This window comes from Miniopterus natalensis, chromosome 1, assembly GCF_054644295.1.
Source record: "Miniopterus natalensis isolate mMinNat1 chromosome 1, mMinNat1.hap1, whole genome shotgun sequence".
NCBI classification, from domain to species: Eukaryota; Metazoa; Chordata; class Mammalia; order Chiroptera; family Miniopteridae; genus Miniopterus; species Miniopterus natalensis.
In genome coordinates, this window is record NC_142081.1 from 57843405 (window position 1) to 57861408 (window position 18004).

An 18004-nucleotide genomic window follows, 5' to 3' on the forward strand; every position below is an offset into this window, starting at 1 on the left:
AAACACAGTTTAGTTGTTCTCAGGACTTTGAGCATGCAGTATAGATCTTTTTAGAGAGAGGGAGGAGGAAGAGGGATAGAGATAGAAACATCAAAGAGAGAAACATTGATCAGCTGCCTCCTGCACACCGGCTACTAGGGATCAAGCCTGCAACCTGGGTGTGTGCCCTGACTGGGAATCGAACCGGGGACCTCTTGGTTTATGGGTTGACACTCAACCACTGAGCCACACAGGCAGGGCTAGATTTTTAGTTTTATTGTTGGAATGAAATTTGTCATTTCAGTTTAAGAAGCTGAGTGAGATATAATTATGTTTTCTTCCTCTAGATTTTGACTTTTAGATTAATTTTTAGGTTCTTATTTTGTCTGTATTTTATTTTCAAGAACACTGCAGTTCATCTCTGTATTTTCTATTTATTTAGAAAACCAGGTGTATCAGGCCATGGAGTTTACGAACTGAAAGATGACTCATTGAAAGACTTCAATATGTACTTTTATCATTACTCCAAAACACAGCATAGTAAGGTAGGAAAAGGTATCCTCTTCAGAAAATAAATGTAAAATGCTTTCCGGCTCCACAGAAAAAGTTCTGGGTTTTCTGTGGTTTCATGCTGGTACTCATTAACAGAGGCCATTATCTCATCCAAGAAATTAAAATTGAATCAATAATGTTATCTAGTATACAGACAATATTCAAATTTTCACCATTATACCAAAAATAGACACTGAGTAAATATTGTTGACTGAAAGAATGGGCACTAATTCTTGAGGAGGGATGTTGTCCACCTGTTTCGCAGTGACCTTTCCAAGGATAGCCATTTTGTTTCTGGAACAAGGTAGCATTTTGAATACATACTTCAGTATACAAAATAATTTGGTAGGTTGGTGGATCTTTCCTGCCTGCTTCAAAATATTCCATTTGTGTCATGCTTGTCAAGCAGTATATTTAAAGATACACTTTCTTCTTTTTTAAAAAATATGTAGGCTGAACATATGCAGAAGAAAAAGAGAAAACAGGAAAACAAAGATGAAGGTAAAAAGTGAGATTCTGAATTGACCCATTTTGACTGTTTCTGTGATTTTGTTATCAGCCAAGTCTATAGTGTTTTGTTTTCTTGTTTATTTAGAGTGAGCAACTAATACAAGTGCAGAAAACCCTTTATTTCTTGTTCATATATTAAGATATGACCCACATCAGTGGTGACAGGATTTTAAATTTATAGCAAATGGAGTTTATTTTGGGTTATTGACATAGTTAGTGACTTATATTTCCCTTGACATTGATGTTTTCAGTGCTTTAAAGGTAACAAAAATCATGTTGTTTTTGCATGTAATATATGATTTTGATATTTGCAATTTGGCATGTAGAATAACCCAAATAAAAATGTGCCTTTTTGTCTCTTCTGCCATCCATCCCCCATCCACTATAGCATTACCACCACCATCACCTCCTGAATTCTGCCCTGCTTTCAGCAAAGTGGTTAACCTTCTAAATTGTGATATCATGATATACATTCTCAGGACCATATTTGAGCGGGCATTAGACACAGATTCTAACTTGTGGACTGAAGGGATGCTCCAGATGGTATGTATAACTGAAATATTTTCTCTACTTCAGATATTTTCTCTACTTTATAGAGTTCATGGGGTTCTAGAGAAGATTCCTGCTCTTAACTTTCTAACTTGAGTCAGAACCATAACCAGTACACCTGAGACCCAGGGGTCATTAGAAATAGCTTAGGTGTGGCACAGGTTTCCTTAGTGACACATTCTCATGTTTTAGCATCCTTACTCTTGGGAACCATTTATATTTAAAAAACAAAACAAAACTTGCTCCTGCTAATAAAGTGGCATGTTACTATTGTGTCATAATTTTCTGTATTTTTTATTTCACTTGTTTTATGAAGAGACAGTGTAATAAATATTTGATGACAGACAAGTCTAGGCTTGAATCTTGGGCAACCTCATGTCCTATTTAGGAGGAAAGAGTAATTTCCCCATTGGTAAAATAGTTATAATTATTTCATAGAGTTGTTATGAAAATTAGCTCATTAAGTGGAAGCAGGTATTTTTTTCTTGATACTGTTATAGATTTATTACTTAATGTTACCTTTGGTAGCTGTAATTGGATATTTAGCACCTGCCTAACTAAATTTTTTTTCCCACTTGGCTCTTATTGGCCTGGAGGCTCTAAGTGCTGTCATACTGTATGTGTATCTTAATTTTTATAACAACAGTGGTAAATAAATGGCAGTAAAAAAATGTCATACCATACAGATATATTTGAAATCAAAAGTTAACATTTCTCTCCCTGACTCTCAGTGCTCTCTGCCTAGGAGATAAGCACTGTTAAAAGTTTGTATCTTCTGGAAATCATTTCACATTAGTGCATATAGGCCTACGTTAGGTTGCTTTTAAGTCTTTGTATAACAGAGAACACTAAAATGAGCATCCTTATACAAATATCTTTGTATACTTGAGTGTATCTATCATACTAATTCCTAGTATACTGGGTCTATACCTTTATATTTTTTAATACATATTGTCAAATTGGCTGCCAAAAATGTTACATCGATTTACTTTTCCATCACCAGTGTGGTGAAAAGTGCCTGCTTCTCAACACCGTTGCCAGTTTTGTATTTTACTAAAAGCTAAAAATGTTTGCCACTCTTATAGGTGAAAAATAGGATGATCTTGCTTCACCTCACACTTCTTTAATGTTAAGTGAGGTTGAACATTTTTCATATGTGTATTTATCATTTCTCTTTCTGTAAACTTCTGGTTCATAACCTTTGACCATTTTTTTACATATCAGATTGCTTATTCTTAAACATCCATTTAAAATATATTTACCTGAAGAAGCACAGTTTCAAAGATCTTCTCTTGTATTTCCCTTTAGGCATTTCATATTCTGGCATTGGGCTTACTAGAAGAAAAGCAACAGCTTCAAAAAACTCCTGAAGAAGAAGTGACATTTGACTTCTACCATAAGGCTTCAAGTATGTTTTAGTCTGAGTGAATGATAATGTGTTCTTTTTGCGCTGTCTTCAGCCTGGAAGAACAGGATAAGTTTAGATTAGATCTTTATTAAATGCTACCTAATTAAGACAGTTTTTTTGAACCACGTTCCAGGAATATCCATTATATGACCAAGAGGAGAAAAGCATCTTATTTCCATTTGCACACTGTATTTTTTAGATCCTTGAAGACATCATAAATCTATTCAGTTTATGGATGTAACAGCTCCCACTTTCATATTTTTGGAGCTTTGGTTCTTAATTACTTTTACTAGACATGAGACATGTGGAGAAAAGGCAAGAGACTGAACAGTAAGATTAGCTTTTACTTAGCAGCCCCGGTGGAAAATGAGCAAGAAAGACCTAAAGTAATTCAAGTTTTCAAGTTGTTTAATTTAGTACTTCATGCTTCATGTAATTGTAGATTCTTCCATTAAAAACGTAATATAGTTAAGGGATTGATTGCAAACTTTGGTTATCAGTGTGAATAATATTAACTATTAATTATAACTTGTATATAATTATGAAGACATTTATTTGCTTGTGACATGTAATTTTTGTGTCTTTAAAAAAGGATTAGGAAGTTCAGCCATGAATGCTCAAAATATACAAATGCTTTTGGAAAAACTCAAGGGAATTCCCCAGTTAGAAGGCCAGAAGGACATGATAGCGTGGATACTCCAGGTAAACCTGGAAAATAACTGGTTATATCTTAGTTTAATTAAGAATCCTCTGCTTACGTCCAAAATTAAACCACGATGTTCTTGTGAAGTCATTTACTTCTTTTATGTTTACTCTTAAGTTTTCATGTTAGTAATCCTATTTTCCCTATGTTTTAGTGGTGTTAAAAAAAAAGTATTCATGCGTGTCATTCACTTAGCATGTATTGAATCCTCGTATGTGCTGTGCTCATTTCTGTACTCTAACAAGACAGATACAGTACTTGCTATCATGGAGCATATATACTAATTGAGATACAGACAATACACAAGAAAATACCAGGGTAATTCAGATGAGTAGGGGGTAACTTTAGATGGGTAATCAGAAAAGGTCTCTTTTAGGAGGTGACATTGGAACTGAATGACACGAAGCTACTTTTATAAGAATCTGGAAGAGTACTGTAGAAAGAGGGAACAACGAAGCAAAAGCTCTTAAGGTGTCCAGAAAGAAGGCCAGTATGACTGGCATACAATGGGGAAAGGGAGAGAAAGGTAGGCAACAAGGTCAGAGGGGAATCAGCAGCCAGGTTGTATTGGAACTTACAGGTCAGGGTAAAGTGATGGATTTTATTTTGGAGTACAGTGGGAAACCATTGAAGGATTTTAAGTGACAGTGTCTGGTCTATATTTTTACAAGATCACTCTGTCTGCTGTGGGGTAAATAGATTATAAGGGACAAGAGTAAAATCAGGGAAACCATTAGAAGACTATTGCAGTAATCCTGGTAGAAGTGAGCATGACCTAGGCTAGGATGCAGGTGCCAAGAGGCTGAACTCATTCAGGTATAATCTGATGGTAGAATCTATAGAATAGATTTGAATGCTGATAGATTCGATGGAAGGGAAAAAGGGAAATTAAGGAGTCAAGATGACTCCTGGATTTGGAGCTTGAACTATTGGGTAGATGACTGTGCCTTTGGGAAGGAGTGCATAAGGGTAGGAAGAGAGACTAGGAATGTTACTTTAATGGAAAACCCTCCGCATGCAAACATGAAACCAAGATTATGGAGTTTCCCCTCACTGTATTTATTAAAATATTCTCGCCCGGCCAGGCATGGCTCCGTGTTTGAGCATCAGCCTAAGATCTAGGAGACTGTGGTTTGATTCCCGGTCAGGGCACATGCCTGGGTTGAGGGCTTGATCCCTAGTCGGGGGCGTGCAGGAGGCAGCCGATCAATGACTCTCTCTCATCATTGTTGTTTCTCTCTCTCTCTCCCTCTCCCTTTCTGTCTCTGAAATCAATAAAGACTTTTTTTTTTTAATAATAAAAATAAAATAAAATATTCTGATATTATCAGCTAGATAATTGTTTGGTAATTAGGATATAGAGTGGTTATTTTCTACATTCATATCAAATAGAGATCTTTGTACTGATTTGTATTTCAAGAAGTCTGCCCTTTTTATTACTTAGACACTCCTTAACCAAGCTTAATGTAATTGGACCTATAACTGTAAGATAATTATGTTATTATTAAGATTTCTTGTGAAATAGATTTCATGAATATTTTGTATTTCTGTTCAACTTACTGGCATAATAATTTAAGAATATAAAACCAAAACAGAAACAAAAGAAGTAGTTAACTATTCTACCTTTATTAAGAAAGTAAATTGAACTGTCATTTAGTCCAACATTTATATTCTACAGACAAGGTCTTACAAATTGAAGATTTATTCTTGAAAATTTCTTTTCTGTTGGAATACCAAAGTTCATTGTCAAAATATACAAAAAGCACACGTATCTGCTCTTACAAACATTAGTTATTTTAGCCAGATGCTTCATATAAAGTTGTGTTAGAAGTTCCTTGTGGGACACTTTTCCACATGAGAGTGAGGCTCTTTCAAAATATCAGTTAGTTTATGGATATACCACCATACTGCTAAAACCTTGATATCTGGTAAAAAGAATGAGATAGCTGTTGTGGAAACACCTCCAGAGATAAATGATTAAGTAAAAATGAAAGGTAGGAAATAGCAAGACTGTATATAGCAGGATTGCTTTTTATGAGAATATATTTAAATATAAAGAACTAAAATTTTTTACTTGCCCTGGCAAAAGCAGAGGTATGGTAACACCTGCAGACTGAATCAGTTGATTTTGCTGCCTGCAGCCTCTTCCGCAGATGGATTGCTAAATGACTAGGGGAGGTGTTTGTCACAGTCAAGAGTCACACTCTGTGTGTGTATAGTTTAAGTCAAAGACGTTTGGAGACATGATTACAAAAATCAGATTAGTGAATTTTTCGGTTCCTGGTCAGTGTTACCAAATCTTCTTTTAACATTTTATTTGTTTTTCAGATGTTTGACACAGTGAAGCGATTAAGAGAAAAATCTTGTTTAATTGTTGCAACTACATCAGGATCAGAATCTGTTAAGAATGATGAGGTAATAGCATTATTATAATGGTGACATTAATCTCTGTCTTTGAACTTTGCTGATATGTGGGAACTGCTTCTTTTTGTTAGATGGAACCTGTTGTAAAGTATGTGAGATGTCCATCTTCTGTTGTTTACTAAGCTTCTTTTTTTTTTTTTCTAATCCCTGCCCAAGGAGTGAGGCTGTTTTTTCCCTTTGATTTTTAGAGAGAGTGGAAGGGAGTGGGGAGAGACAGAGAAACATTGATGTGAGAGAACAACACATTGATTGGTTGCCTCCCATATGCACCCCAACCAGGGGCTGGGAACCTCTGGGGAACAAACCTGCAACCAGGTACGTGCCCTTGACTGGGAATTGAACCTGTGACTCTCTGTTGGGCAGGCCAGTGCTCTAACCATTGAGCAGTGCCAGCAATGGCTTATTAAGCTTCTATACTGCAGGGATTAGTGGTACTTGACATGGAGTTATCCAATATAATACATGTATTTTACAAAATCAGAAGAAATGGCTGTGCAGTGGAGCTCTGTTGGAAATACTTCATTAATTTACAAACTGTTTTAATATCTGAAATTGGGATATGTCTTGCAATCAACAGCTCCTTACAATTTTTTTTTATAGTACATCTTTATTGATTTCAGAGAGAGGAAGGGAGAGGGAGAGAGAGTTAGAAACATCCGTGATGAGAGAGTGTCATTGATTGGCTGCCTCCTGCACGCCCCCGGCCAGGGATCGAGCCCGCAACCCAGGCATGTGCCCTGACCGGGAATCAAACCACAATCTCCTGGATCCTAGGCCAACACTCAACTGCTGAGTCCACGCCTGGCCATGCCAGCTCCTTGTAATTTAATCAGCAGCTTTTTTAGTGGAATATAAGATAATGGTACATTTTAGATTCAGTGAAATATAATATTTAGGTTATGAATTTTCTTAATATAATGAATCAGGTTTTGATTATTTTAAAATTATTAGAATATTATTACTTATAGTTATTAATTATCCTTCATGAAAGGAAAACATTGGGTTTAAGTTAGAATACACAATAAAAAATGCCACTACATCTCAGTAATAGTGTTCAACTTCTCAGTCTTAGCAGCGTACCTAGGAGTACCTGTTGGGCATCATCAGGTTGGCTTAAATTGATTAACTGTCAACGGTTAAATGATTAACAAACGATTTCAAAATTTTGTTTTATTTAGTGTTTTTCTTGATGTGCCTGCATTGAGTATAAAAGATAGTTTATTAGGTATTTAAGGTATTTGGCCTTTGTATTTAATTATTGAAATAACCAAAGAAGCAATTAGTTGTATGATGTAATAGGAGACTATGCTGATTTTAAGACATAAGATTGAATCTAGGCTTAAGGGGTGGGATAATCAATTTTATAAGACTATTTCTCTAGGAAATTTTGCCTGGCTGAAGGGTATATGTAAATTGTAACACTAGCTCTTACCTAATTTTTGTTGTTTTATCATACCCAGATTGCTCATGATAAAGAAAAAGCAGAACGAAAAAGAAAAGCTGAAGCTGCTAGGCTCCATCGCCAGAAGATCATGGCTCAGATGTCTGCCTTACAGAAAAACTTCATTGAAACTCACAAACTCATGTATGATAGTACATCAGAAATGTCTGGGAAGGAAGACTCCATTATGGAGGAAGAGAGGTAAAACAAAGCAAAACTAAAAGTTAGCAAATCAGTTTTTGAAAAAAAATTCCATATTCACTATAAATGATGTTTTTCCAAAATATATTTTATAGTAAGAGAAATTATACTATTTTTAAGGTAGAAAGGGGACAGGGAAGGCTTTAAGGTATGTATTGAGTGTAATTTTATGTTGAGAAACAGTTCAAGTGCGTAATAAACTATTGGGAACCTCTATGCACAAAAAGATATGAAGATGTGAACAGAAGAAATAGAAATTGATTCCTATTACCTCTATACGTTGGCTATTTTAGATACACATTTACATATCAGTTCATATATTCCACATCATTTTTATGATTTCTGATAATGACTGCAGTTACTACAGATTGAAAAAAATCCTTCACAAAAAGGGTGGTTTATATGTTTATTTTTTTCTTAAAGAGAAAGAAGACAATGCATATAGTTATAGTCATGGATTGTGCTTTGGAATGGGAATCTATAAATCTGGTTATCTGAGTCCTGACTGTGGTATGCTCTTGGGAAAATCGATTAGCCTTCCGAGAGCCACGGTTTGTGGCCTGTATATATAGGTACAATGAGAAAAGGGAGGAGCCAAAATAATGGTAGTTTGAAAAGCATTCCAATGTAAAATATTGGAAACACTTCCTATGCTTATTTTTGAAAACAAGCTTTCATGGCTCTTTAAAATAATGTGTATTGTGGATACTTTTGAGAAATTGTTTTGCAGTAACAGTAGAAACATTATACTCCATATAATGTGTCTCTAATCCTGAACCTGAGTATGGTAACAAAACTACAAAGAACAATGACTATATATTTTAAAGATTTTTTTTAAAAAGATATGAAGGTAAGCTATCCTTGGCCAACTATGGTAATGACACTAGAAATTAATACAAAACTTTAAAACAATAAGCATAAAGTCCCAACACTCTAGTATTACGTATTAACAATGTACTATTTAGAAAGTAATGGAAAAGAGACTACTGTATATTTATCCAAAGAAGAAAATGCAAGCAAAAGTATATTCAGGGTTAATTAACGGCTTCAGTGCTCTCATTCTTTGTATTGCCTGATTGATTGCATAATAAAATTATGAATGTGTTCTCATTGAAAACAGCTCAATACAGTAAGTCCCCTTTGACCATTCTCTACATTCCTGATTTTTCTTCACAGCTAACCATTGCTATAAATAACTTTTGTTCTAGACCTCTTCCTATAAACAAGTGTACATACAGAAATAATGAGTCTTGTTTTGTGTTCTTAGTGGTTTATTTTTATTTTACCATACCTCTTGTTTTGCAGCTTGCTTTTTCCCTCACTGTCATGTCAATATATATAGATCTGTAATGTAGAATCTACATCATCTTTAAGACTGCTGCATAGTTTTTCATACTTTGAATATATATATATAACATTTTATTTATTTTGGACATTTACGTTTTCCCCTTATTTCCCAATTTTCCTTTATTATAAACAACGTGTATGTGCCAAGCATTTTTGTACATGCCCCTTGTGCAATTGTACAAACACTTCTCAGGTGGACTCTAATAAGTGAAAGGGCTGAGTCATAATTATTTAAAATTTTAATAGATACTGCCACATTGCCCTTCAAAGTAGTATTATGAATTTCTACTCCCAAAGGTGTATGAGTATGTCTATTTTCTTCATTTTCACTAATACTTAATATTATCAGTACTTGAAAATATTGGACATATTCAAAATTATAAATTGGTGTCAGTCTGAATTTTCCTGTTTCCAGGTTGAACATCTTTTCATGATTGTTCACTAGCCTGCTGCATTTTTGTCTTCTGGCTATTGCCTGTTGTTATCCTTTGCCCATCTCTATTGGGAGGTTTGCTTTTATCTTACTGATTTATAGAAGTCCTTTATAATTATAGTTAGTAAACTTGTTGCATGTTTCTCATATTCCTATTTCTTTAACATTAATTGTGAAGTTTAGCCATAGAGAAGTTTTCAATGTTGATAAAACAGATTTATTGGTGTTTGAGTTTTAAGTTTTTGTTTTATGTTTAAGAAAGCTTTTCCTATCCCAGAGTCACAAATATAGTCTTACATTTTTAAACAAAAATTTAATTACACATTATATTACCTCATTTTTCTTTTAAAAATTAAACATTAGAGATAAAGCTAAAGTTCCATTTAAGCTCTGACCCAAATCCTGGACCCCTTTCTTCTCTTTCTCAGAAATACAAATTTTATATAGATCTTGTCATAATTTTTACTGTGTTATTAACATACAAATATATGTAGCCATAGGAATCATATAGTGTTATTCTGCCTTTTATTTTATTTGCATAAATGATATTATCTACATATTATGCAACTTTGCATTTTTACATTATAGTATGTCTTGGAAATTTACATATATTCTTACATATATAAAATGAGCTCAGTGTTTATCAGTCTTGGCATTTGGGCAGCCATTCTTTTTCATGCCCCATGAATTGCAGGACATTTAGCATCTGTGGTCCCTCATCCATAACTCTAGTTGTGTCCCCTCGTTTATGATAATCAAAAAGTAAACCCTACCCACATATTACTGGATGCCTCCTAGGAGGGGATACCACAGCTAGCTGAGACCCACCTTTTAAAAACTGCATAGTATTCCGTATTATGTAATTCCATTTACATTGATAATGAACATTTAAGTTATTCCAAGTTTATTGAATAATCTGTGACATTTTAGGGAGCTTCTTGAACAGGTAGAGAGGCAGTATTGCAGAGTAGTTTGGAGCGTGGCCTGGGAAGTCAGATCACCTGGGTTAAATCCTGGCTCTGCTACTTCCTAGTGATAAGTTATTAGGTAAGTCTCTTACCATTTTAGGCCTCAGTTTGTTTTTCTGAAAAATGGAGGTAACACTAGTACCTATCTCATAGGGTTGTTGGAAGGATTAAATGGATTAACATTATGTAAAGAATTTGAAAGTGTGCTTCACATCACAATTAATGCTTTATAAATATTTACTATTATTATGATGTTATTATTGCACACATTGACCCTAAGAATTACTAAATCTTTAAAGTGTAACTTTTTTAATAGCTACCGAAACAGAATAGAAACTTAAATGACTAATAAAAGGAAATGGATAAAACTATTATAGCACATATGGTACAAGTACTGTGCAGCCATTTAAAAATAATGTTTCTAAAGAAATTTTAACGACATGAGAAAACAACTAAAATATGAGTGAATGAAAGGATGCAAATCTATATACGTAATATGATCTTAATTATGTAAAAATGTTATAAATAGAAAGCAGACTGGAAAGTAATACACAAGTGATTATCTCTAGGTTGTTAGAGTATAATGTTTTTTATTTTCTTCTTTATACTTCTCTAGATTTTCCAAATTTTCTTAATAAACGTGTTACTTTTATAATCAGAATGAAAATAGATAACTCAGCTTCTTGGTACAATAAACTCAGTATAACTATAATATACATTCTACTTTGTGATCTGCTTTTTTTGTACGTAACAACACAAAATGTATTTTCGAATAAGCAGAATAACTGATAAAAGCCAGGAAAAATCGGGGGAAGATTTTAAGCTAATATTACTAAATATAATTTTTATTTTGTTTTTATTCTTAAAGCTCTTACCCTATAATTACTTAAAATCTACCAAGATATAAAGACAAGTGACCAAAACATGTGTCCTTATTTCTGGCCATTTCTCTTGGTAGCACCCCACCAGTCAGTGACTACTCTAGAATTGCTTTGGGTCCTAAACGAGGTCCGTCTGTTATTGAAAAGGAGGTGCTGACATGCATCCTCTGCCAAGAAGAACAAGAGGTGAAAATAGAAAATAATGCCATGGTATTATCGGCCTGTGTCCAGAAATCCACCGCCTTAACCCAGCACAGGGGGAAACCCATAGCATTCTCAGGGGGTATGTATTGTTTAATAAATATCCTTTTGAGCATTTCATTTCATACTTATGTAATTTAAAAAAAATACTATCTGGAAGAACTTTGGGAGCAAGATTGTATTTAGCCTTATTTGGTCAAATCACAGTTTACCTATACGTAAAATGGACTCTTGGGTCTTTACATGCCATGTTGGCTCCTTTGTTTTGTTTTAATTTTTGTTACCACTTGACCACAGTGCTTTTTCTTTCCCCTATTTCTCTCTCTCCCCCCTCCTCCATTTCTCATCGCTCTACCACTTGAAATTGGGATGCAAGCATCATGACATTTTATCCCTAAATTTTTCCACATGCATTTTCTAAAACTAAGGACAATCTATTATATGCTACCATACCATTATAACACTTAAGAAAATAACATATCAGGAATATCACCTAATATGAAATCCATACTTGAATTTCCCCAGCGACCCTCAAAATGTCTTTTGTTAGCTAGACTTTATCATTTAGGATCCAGACATTTTTCATGTGTTGCTCTAGTTGTGTCTCTTTTAATCTATCTGAATCTAGAATAGTTACTTGCCTTTTTTCTTTTCATGATAATAACTTTTTTTTGAAGAATTCAAGCCAATAGTCTTATACAGTATCTTACATTGTGGATGTGTCTGATTCTTGCCTCATGATTAGGTTCATGGTAAGCATTTTCTTGGCAAGAATACTAATTAATGTATTGCACTTCTTATAGCACATCAGGAGATAGCTGCTTTATTTTAAAAATACCCTTGGAATAATAATATTGATTTTTTTAAAAAGCTAACATTTATTGAATATTTACCATATGCCAGGCACAGATTAAGTGCTTTCTGTGAATTTACTCACTTAATCCTTACAATAGCCCTATGAATTAGTTACCAGTATTGGCTCCATTTTATAGACGAAGGAACTGAGGCAGAGAAGTAACTTGCCCAAGGCCATGAGTTATAACTGTCATATGAAACCAGATTTTGAATCCTGTAGTCTGTGCTTTTATCCAGTAGATTATTATCTCCCTATATATCCCTTAAAATTACCCAGTCAAATTACTTATAAAATTACAGAAGTAAATTTGTGTGAGTCATAGATAATAACTTCAACCAAGATAGGGCAACTTAAACCTAATGTTCAAAATAAAAATGTAAATCAAGAGTAGAACTAGTCATTAATCCATACTAATTTTTTAATCAGACCTGGAAGTCTAGTTTTATATTTTCCTCTTTTTACTTACTATTAAGAATAGAGATCCTGCTATCATGATATTGTGGTACTTTTCTTGGATATTCCTTAGAAAGTTTATGATTAGAATTTGAGACCTGATAACCTCTTTTTTCCCTCCTTTTTATGACTGTGGGAGAGATAAATACAATACCTCTCATTTTTGTCTTCCTGTACCAGAATCCCTGGACCCACTTTTCATGGATCCAGACTTGGCATATGGAACTTATACAGGAAGCTGTGGTCATGTAATGCATGCAGTGTGCTGGCAGAAGTAAGTTGTCCTGACATATTCTTGAAAGAAACTAGGAATATTGAAGTTCACTAAAGGCCACAAAAAGGCATGTTTTCTCATGTCTTTCCTTCTTATTTGAATAATTGAAGCTATTTTTTGTTTGTTTGTTTAAATATATCTTTATTGATCTCGGAGAGAGGAAGGGAGAGGGCGAGAGAGAGAGATAGAAACATCAATGATGAGAGAGTCATCGAGAGGCTGCAGCCTGCAACACGGGCATGTGCCCTGACCGGGAATCGAACCAACCCCGATCTCCTGGATCCTAGGTTGAAAACTCAACCACTGAGCCACGCCTGGCTGGGCAAAGTGATTTTAATTACTAATTTTGTTTGCATGGTACTCATTACATTATCACCTTTAGAACTTGGTATGTAAAGTTACGAACTTAAATTCTCAATTCATCATTCTTTTGCACTTTCTCTTCACAAACTAATTAGTTGCTCAATATTTGCGTAAAAGAAGCAATAATCTTTTTAAAAATCTCATTCCTCTCAAAACAGAGTGAAAAGTACTTTTGAGATAGAATAGACAAGAAATTCTAATTCTACCTCTGGAAGAGAGAACAATTCAGAAATATAATTCTTGGGAAGTCTTTTGTATAGGATTCACCCTTTTGGCATTGGATTAAAATGCATAATTTTCCTGTAATAGCCAGTGGCTACTTCAATTGGTCATTAGAAACTGAGGGAAGTAGTGTCTACATTGTATCTCCATGTTGTTGTGGCAGGAGACAAGTTATGATTCAATAAAATTATTTAAAAATTCTTTTGTGCCCAGCCAGGCGTGGCTCAGCGGTTGAGCATCGACCTAGGATCCAGGCGATCGGGGTTCAATTCCCGGTCAGGGCACATGCCCGGGTTGTGGGCTCGATCCCCAGTTGGGGGCGTGCAGGAGGCTGCCGATCAATGACTCTCTCATCATTAATGTTTCTATCTCTCTCTCGCCCTCTTCTTTCCTCTCTCTGAAATTAATAAAGATATATTTTTAAAAAAGAAAATTTGTTTCTACCCTGATGAATCCTCCAGTTTTACCCCGATAGAATGGGCATCCTATTTCTTCTATAATTATAACTTGTGTATTTTTGCATGTGGATTTTAAAGACATACATTGAGGCAAAAATTTCAGATTTTTCTCACTTGGATTGGAGCGAAGATACATGTGTAAATGGACCTATGTCTTGGAATTTTGCAGATATTTTGAAGCTGTACAGCTTAGCTTTCAGCAGCGTATTCATGTTGACCTTTTCGACTTGGAAAGTGGAGAATATCTTTGCCCCCTCTGCAAGTCCCTGTGCAATACTGTGATCCCCATTATTCCTTTGCAGCCTCGAACAATAAACAGGTATATTTTAATTTATGTTTTGATTAATTTTATAAAAAGCTGTCTTTAATCCTTTCATTATGCCTATTTTGGTTAGATTATTAGTTTCTTTTTTCCTATTTAAAGTAATAATTTTTTATTTCATAACCTTCTGCTTAAAAATATGATTAAAATTAGCTCTAATTCTTGGCCTCTTAAATAACTGAAATACTCATTTACTCAAATCTATATGTTTTGTGTAAATCTTCCAACTGCCGTGAAAGCAATAGAATTTTAATCTCTCTCTTAGCATTCACAGAAGGAGAGAAACTGCAAAGAAGATTCGTTCTTTTCATGTCTTCCTTTGCCACCATTTGATTTGCTGTTTGGAGTTTGGCTCCTCTAAATGTCTTTGTACTATTAATTATAATTCTATTTTTCTGCAGATCTAAATGCTGTAGTTTGAGAGACATGGGCAAAATTTCAACTATCAAAGTAAATAAAAAACACCTGATTCATTGTATATCTTTGGATAGTTTTTAGATATGTAGACTAAGTTTATATTCTGACCATCTATAAATGCAGTTTAACAGCAAATTAGTTTTTAATGAAAACTAGAGCACTCACTTGTGTATTTCTCTTCCTCACTGTTCTACTTGATAACAGTACTATTTATTATTACTATTTCAGTTTCTTTAAAACTTACTGAATTTGTAGTGATGACCTAAGTTGCACTAAAGAAAATGATTTTGTTGATAAAATACTTTTAACGTCCTTCCACAACAGAAGAATTCAAAGGTGATAGATTTGGCAAGCAGGGTCAATAAGTAGCTCTTTCGCCACTATTCCATATCATTAGAAAACCCAATTTGGAAATTGTCTTCTATTCAACATATTGGGACATAGAATGTCATCTTTTTGGAAGATGGTGGCATCAGAAAGATTTGTCCTTTTTTTTTTTTCTTTCAGTAATTGATAAGTTCCGGACACTCTGTTACGCTATTCTGTTAAATAGTCTAATGATGTTGGTACTGTTTTTCCCATTTAAAGATAAGGAATTGAAGACTGTCAGTAGTTTTTACTTATCCCGAGAAAAACCCAGGATTTGAACCCAGACCTGACTCCATAACCGAAACTAATTTTACACATGAAGACAAAGATAAAATAAGTCATAATGAAATATAGTGACTGTCCAACTTCTTTTTAGCCTGTACAAGCCTTTTTTTTTATAGTGGTTCCCCAAATAAGGATTATTAAATATGTAAATTATTCTCTAAAGGAATATTCAGCACCTTCTTTAAGATGTCTTTAAGAATAGGGTACTTCAGGACAATCCTTTCTCAAGTTAAACTGATCTTTACAACTGGTTCTCTTTGAATCCTGTGACATTTTTAATCTATAGGAACAATTTTACTTAGGATCTGAAATACATAATTATATATAACATTTTTATTAGACAATTGAACTTACCTATGTAGTTCATTATATTTGCCACTTTTATTTTTAGAAAAATCAACATCGTATAATCTAAGATATTAAAGTTAAGAGCATATAAAAAGTTAATCAAAACTAATAATAAGCTAGTGTTTTTAAAGAAAATTGGTCATAATTAATCATAGTACACTTTCATTTCTGAGAACTAAAAGAATTCTTTGGTTAAGTGTGTGCCCAGATATGTGAATTTGAGCACAGTTCATTATATATTTTAACTTTACTGTCTTTCAAATGAGCAAATTCCTATTTTAAAGTCCTTTTTAATAACACTATTTGTGGTCCCCCTTGCTTGTTAATAATAGTTTGGGTCAAGTCCCTGCCGTTATGGAATGTACATTACAGAGAGGAAAGACCAACAATAAACATATATATACAAAGTGTTAAATGAGAAATACTATGAAAAAACTAAAGCAGCAGCATAAGGGGCTAGAGACATACCAATGCATGAGCCTCTATAGACAGAGTTGTCAGGGAGCTTCTCTCTGAGATGGTGACATTTCAACAGAGACGTGAATGAAGGGAAGGACAAGCAGTGCTACTCTCTGGGAAAAGAGAATTCCACACACAGGCAATATCAAGAGCAAGGGCCCTGAGATGGGAACGCAATCAGCATGTTCAGGCACAGCAAGAAGGCAGCACGGTTGGAATGGAGGAAGCAAAGAGCCAGATCATAAAAGGGCTATGAATGAACTAAGATTAGAAGTTGAAATTGTATTTTATGTGTGATGGGAAACCATTGGAATGTTTTGAACAGGGGAGTGATGTTACCTGATTTACATTTTTAAAACATCCCCCTGGTTCTGCTGTATGATAAATACACAGATAATAATCGTAACACTGTTGTGGAAGCAGGAAAACAGTTTCTTGAACTAGTGCAGGTGAGGGATGATGTGACTTGGATTGGGGTAATAATGGTGGAGGTAAAAGAGGTGATCAACTTAGAATATACTTAGAAGGTAAAACCTCTGAGACTAGCTGATAAATTAGAATGTGGGGCATAAAGGAATCAGAGAAATCAGTAGCAACACCTAGTTTTTGACTTGAACAAAAAGCATGGTGATTCCATTTACTGACATTAATTGCTCCTAGGTGATGGGAATATGGGTGAAATCTTATTCCTTGTACTTTTTAAATTCCCCTCCCTCCCAAAACTACTTTTTTAGCCACGTGTTCTCTGACCTAGGCAGTTAATCTGGAGGAATTTGACTTTTTCCAGGGAAGAACACCACAAGTTAAGCTTTTCCATTTGTGCCAATGGCTTTAACAATTTTTAAATATCATTTTTCAGTGAGAATGCAGAAGCTCTTGCTCAACTTTTGACCCTGGCACGATGGATACCAACTGTTCTGGCCAGAATATCAGGTTATAATATAAAACATGCTAAAGGTTTGCTTAAAATTATTTTTTATTTAGCTATGTCAGAATCTTTAAATTTTCTAAGAAAAATGTACTTACTGCTCTAAAATATGGTTTAAAAATACATACATGTTAAATATCAGAAAATAAAGGTTTTTGAAGCCCTGGCTAAGTTTGGTTTTAATTACTTTACTTGATTTAATAATTTTTTAATACTGGGAGGCAGTATAGACAGTGATTAATCTGGAGTCACACTGCTTGGATTTAAATCTTATATCTATCACTGTTGATGTGATCTTGGACAAGTTACTTAACTTCTCTGTGCCTCATCTTTCCTATTTGTAAAGTGGAAATAATAATAGTGCTTATCTCATTGATTAAAGGGTCGAGTTATCCTTTGTAAAGTAGAACCATGCATGGCACATAGTAAATACTATATGTGTTAGCTATTACTATTACTAATATTGTTATGTTATCATTAATAGTAATAGCAAAAACCTTTTTAATCTGTTACCTCATTTATATATTCTTTACAGTTGGAGATAAGACTACCTAAAGACTGAGAAATAAACAATGGCAGGGAGATTAGGAAGGGAAATCAAAATTTGAAGAGTGATTAGAACAGGCATTGAGTTTCCTGGCTTTTTTCCCCCC

General features: G+C 34.3%; 1 protein-coding gene across 4 annotated transcripts in view; it reads left to right on the top strand.

Annotated features, from left to right (window-relative positions):
- Positions 1-18004, top strand: part of UBR1 (ubiquitin protein ligase E3 component n-recognin 1) — a 111664-nt gene that overhangs the window by 54077 nt on the left and 39583 nt on the right. For 3 of the 4 annotated variants that reach the window (XM_016212308.2, XM_016212312.2, XM_016212311.2), the window contains exons 23-33: positions 422-524; positions 984-1032; positions 1430-1584; positions 2899-2998; positions 3591-3700; positions 6030-6116; positions 7586-7767; positions 11474-11679; positions 13087-13180; positions 14393-14542; positions 17283-17380. In XM_016212308.2, coding sequence (XP_016067794.1) covers positions 422-524; positions 984-1032; positions 1430-1584; positions 2899-2998; positions 3591-3700; positions 6030-6116; positions 7586-7767; positions 11474-11679; positions 13087-13180; positions 14393-14542; positions 17283-17380 — 1334 coding nt within the window. The remainder of the gene's footprint in view (positions 1-421; positions 525-983; positions 1033-1429; positions 1585-2898; positions 2999-3590; positions 3701-6029; positions 6117-7585; positions 7768-11473; positions 11680-13086; positions 13181-14392; positions 14543-17282; positions 17381-18004) is intronic. The other variant, XM_016212310.2, reaches the window with a different exon arrangement.